Raw genomic sequence first — 2,071 nt, forward strand, 5'->3', positions numbered from 1 at the left:
GGCATCACATATGTTTGAGTACTGATATTTTCCATTAGCTGAGGTAACTATTTTTTAACATTATACAGACTGAGTAGCTATATTTGGAAATATATATATGTATCAATGTATACATATTTATGTACATATGCATATACATATATATTTACAGATACAATCATAGACATATATGAAAAATATTTCCTGTTTTAAAAAATGTTTTTTTCTTTAATTAATTTATTCACTTTGCATCCTTATCACAGCTCCCTCCTCTCCTATTAGCTCCACCCTTTTCCACATTTTACCCATTGGAACCTAATTATTCCTTAGGAATCTGACCATGGTAGCCATGGAAACACAAGAATGTGTACAGCAACTTGTTTCTCCTAATGTTGGAAGTCGCTAACATTTAGACTTCCTAGAAGAGAGAGTAAAAAGTTGCTTCAGATCTTCTTGGGACTCCCACTCTGATAAGTATTTCCAGTGACTTAGAAGGAGATTGGTGATATTGGCATCCTTCAAATGGATTGCTTCACCCCCAACACAAAAAGACTTTCTGAGATGAAGGAGTGGATATACAGACTGGTTGGCTTTCTTTGTAGCCTCTTATCTTCAGGATGTGGAATAATCCTTGCAAACAGCAGATACTGGCGCCTCTGGGAATTCAAAGATAACGTTGTTCAATTTGTGTACATTGGACTCTGGGAAGCTTATTACTATCAGGAATTTCAGATCTCTGGTTCTGTGACCAAAATTCTGGTACACAGCCCGGTCAACTCGACCTGGACCATTTCACCTGAATTTCGATGTGCACAGTCTCTGATATTACTGACAACGCTGATAAAACCTGTTGTTGTGATATTTAGCTCAGCAGCCATTAGGCTCAGCATTATCAAAGTGTCAGTCCCTGAGATAGAAATACTGTGCTACAAGTGCTCTGTCTTAATTCTGGTACTCAGCAGCCTTTGTACAATTATTTCTGTGACCTGGAACCACGTAGTAGATCTCTATGGCAAAACCACCCTTGACTTTCCACCCACCTTTCCAGTTAAGAAAGCAGCCCTGGTAAAGAAACACACCACTCATGTGATCCCAGTAGCGATCCTGACATCCAGCCTTTCACTCCTCGGTGTGATTATGTTTCTCTTTGAGATCAGGTCATTAAAAATACAGAAGAACCTGAATACCCAGATTTCATCCAAACAGGCTGATCAAACAGCCTGAGCTGAGAGTTTCGGTATTTGCAAAATGTGCCAGGAGACTCCATGGGTAAATTTCCAACACCCACATGATTATCATAGTTATCTACTCATTTAAAATAAAATAACACTTTGATTAAAAAAAGAAGGCATGTTTTATTAATTTTAGTATATGTTCATTAGAATGGTAAAAATATATACAGAATGTCCTAGTCTATACTTTTGGGCTTCTTATTTTGGATAAAGAAAAGCTGGCATTTCTTTTTCTTTCTTTCTTTCTTTCTTTCTTTCTTTCTTTCTTTCTTTCTTTCTTTCTTCCTTCCTTCCTTCCTTCCTTCCTTCCTTCTTTCTTTCTTTCTTTCTTTCTTTCTTTCCTTCCTTCTTTCTTTCTTTAAATACAAACATCTGCTATTCTAATCACTGTCACCAGAGGGATGCATGTATATAAATATACTTAAGTTCTTTCCTAGACCAGAAAATTCAAAGAATTCACAGTTGTTCAACTTCGCAGCCACCAGAGGGGAGAAAAGGCTTCAGTATACCACACAATGAAGAACAGAATGACATTCCAGCAGTTTGTATCCAAAACTACAAGTGGTTTAAAAATGTTTTAGAAATTTTCTTAATTTCTTACAGGGAAGGAAAAATAATTCTTAAAAACATGAGATGAATGAATATACCTCAGTCTAGGTAGGTCTGCTATAGTGAGCTACAGAATTAGAATGGAAATCTGAGACAGGCAAGCACACACTGGAGACCCAAAATAGTCAAACAAACAAACAAACAACAACAAAAAAAGTGAACATGTGTAATCTGACTTTTGAACTCCAATGAAATAGTTACATATTTCTCTTTTCCCTCCTTAATACAAAATATCTGCTACATAATCATTT

The 2,071-nt window shown here is 36.2% G+C and overlaps 1 protein-coding gene across 1 annotated transcript; it reads left to right on the plus strand.

Annotated features, from left to right (window-relative positions):
- The first annotated feature begins 501 nt into the window (after positions 1-501).
- On the plus strand, positions 502-1,203 carry LOC129688270 (uncharacterized). Its single transcript, XM_055623010.1, has one exon. It carries the CDS (start codon positions 502-504, stop codon positions 1,201-1,203), a length of 702 nt encoding a protein of 233 aa, XP_055478985.1.
- The last annotated feature ends 868 nt before the right edge of the window (positions 1,204-2,071 follow it).

This window comes from Psammomys obesus, unplaced genomic scaffold (assembly GCF_907164565.1).
Source record: "Psammomys obesus unplaced genomic scaffold, mPsaObe1.curated_primary_1811, whole genome shotgun sequence".
Classification (NCBI taxonomy): domain Eukaryota; kingdom Metazoa; phylum Chordata; class Mammalia; order Rodentia; family Muridae; genus Psammomys; species Psammomys obesus.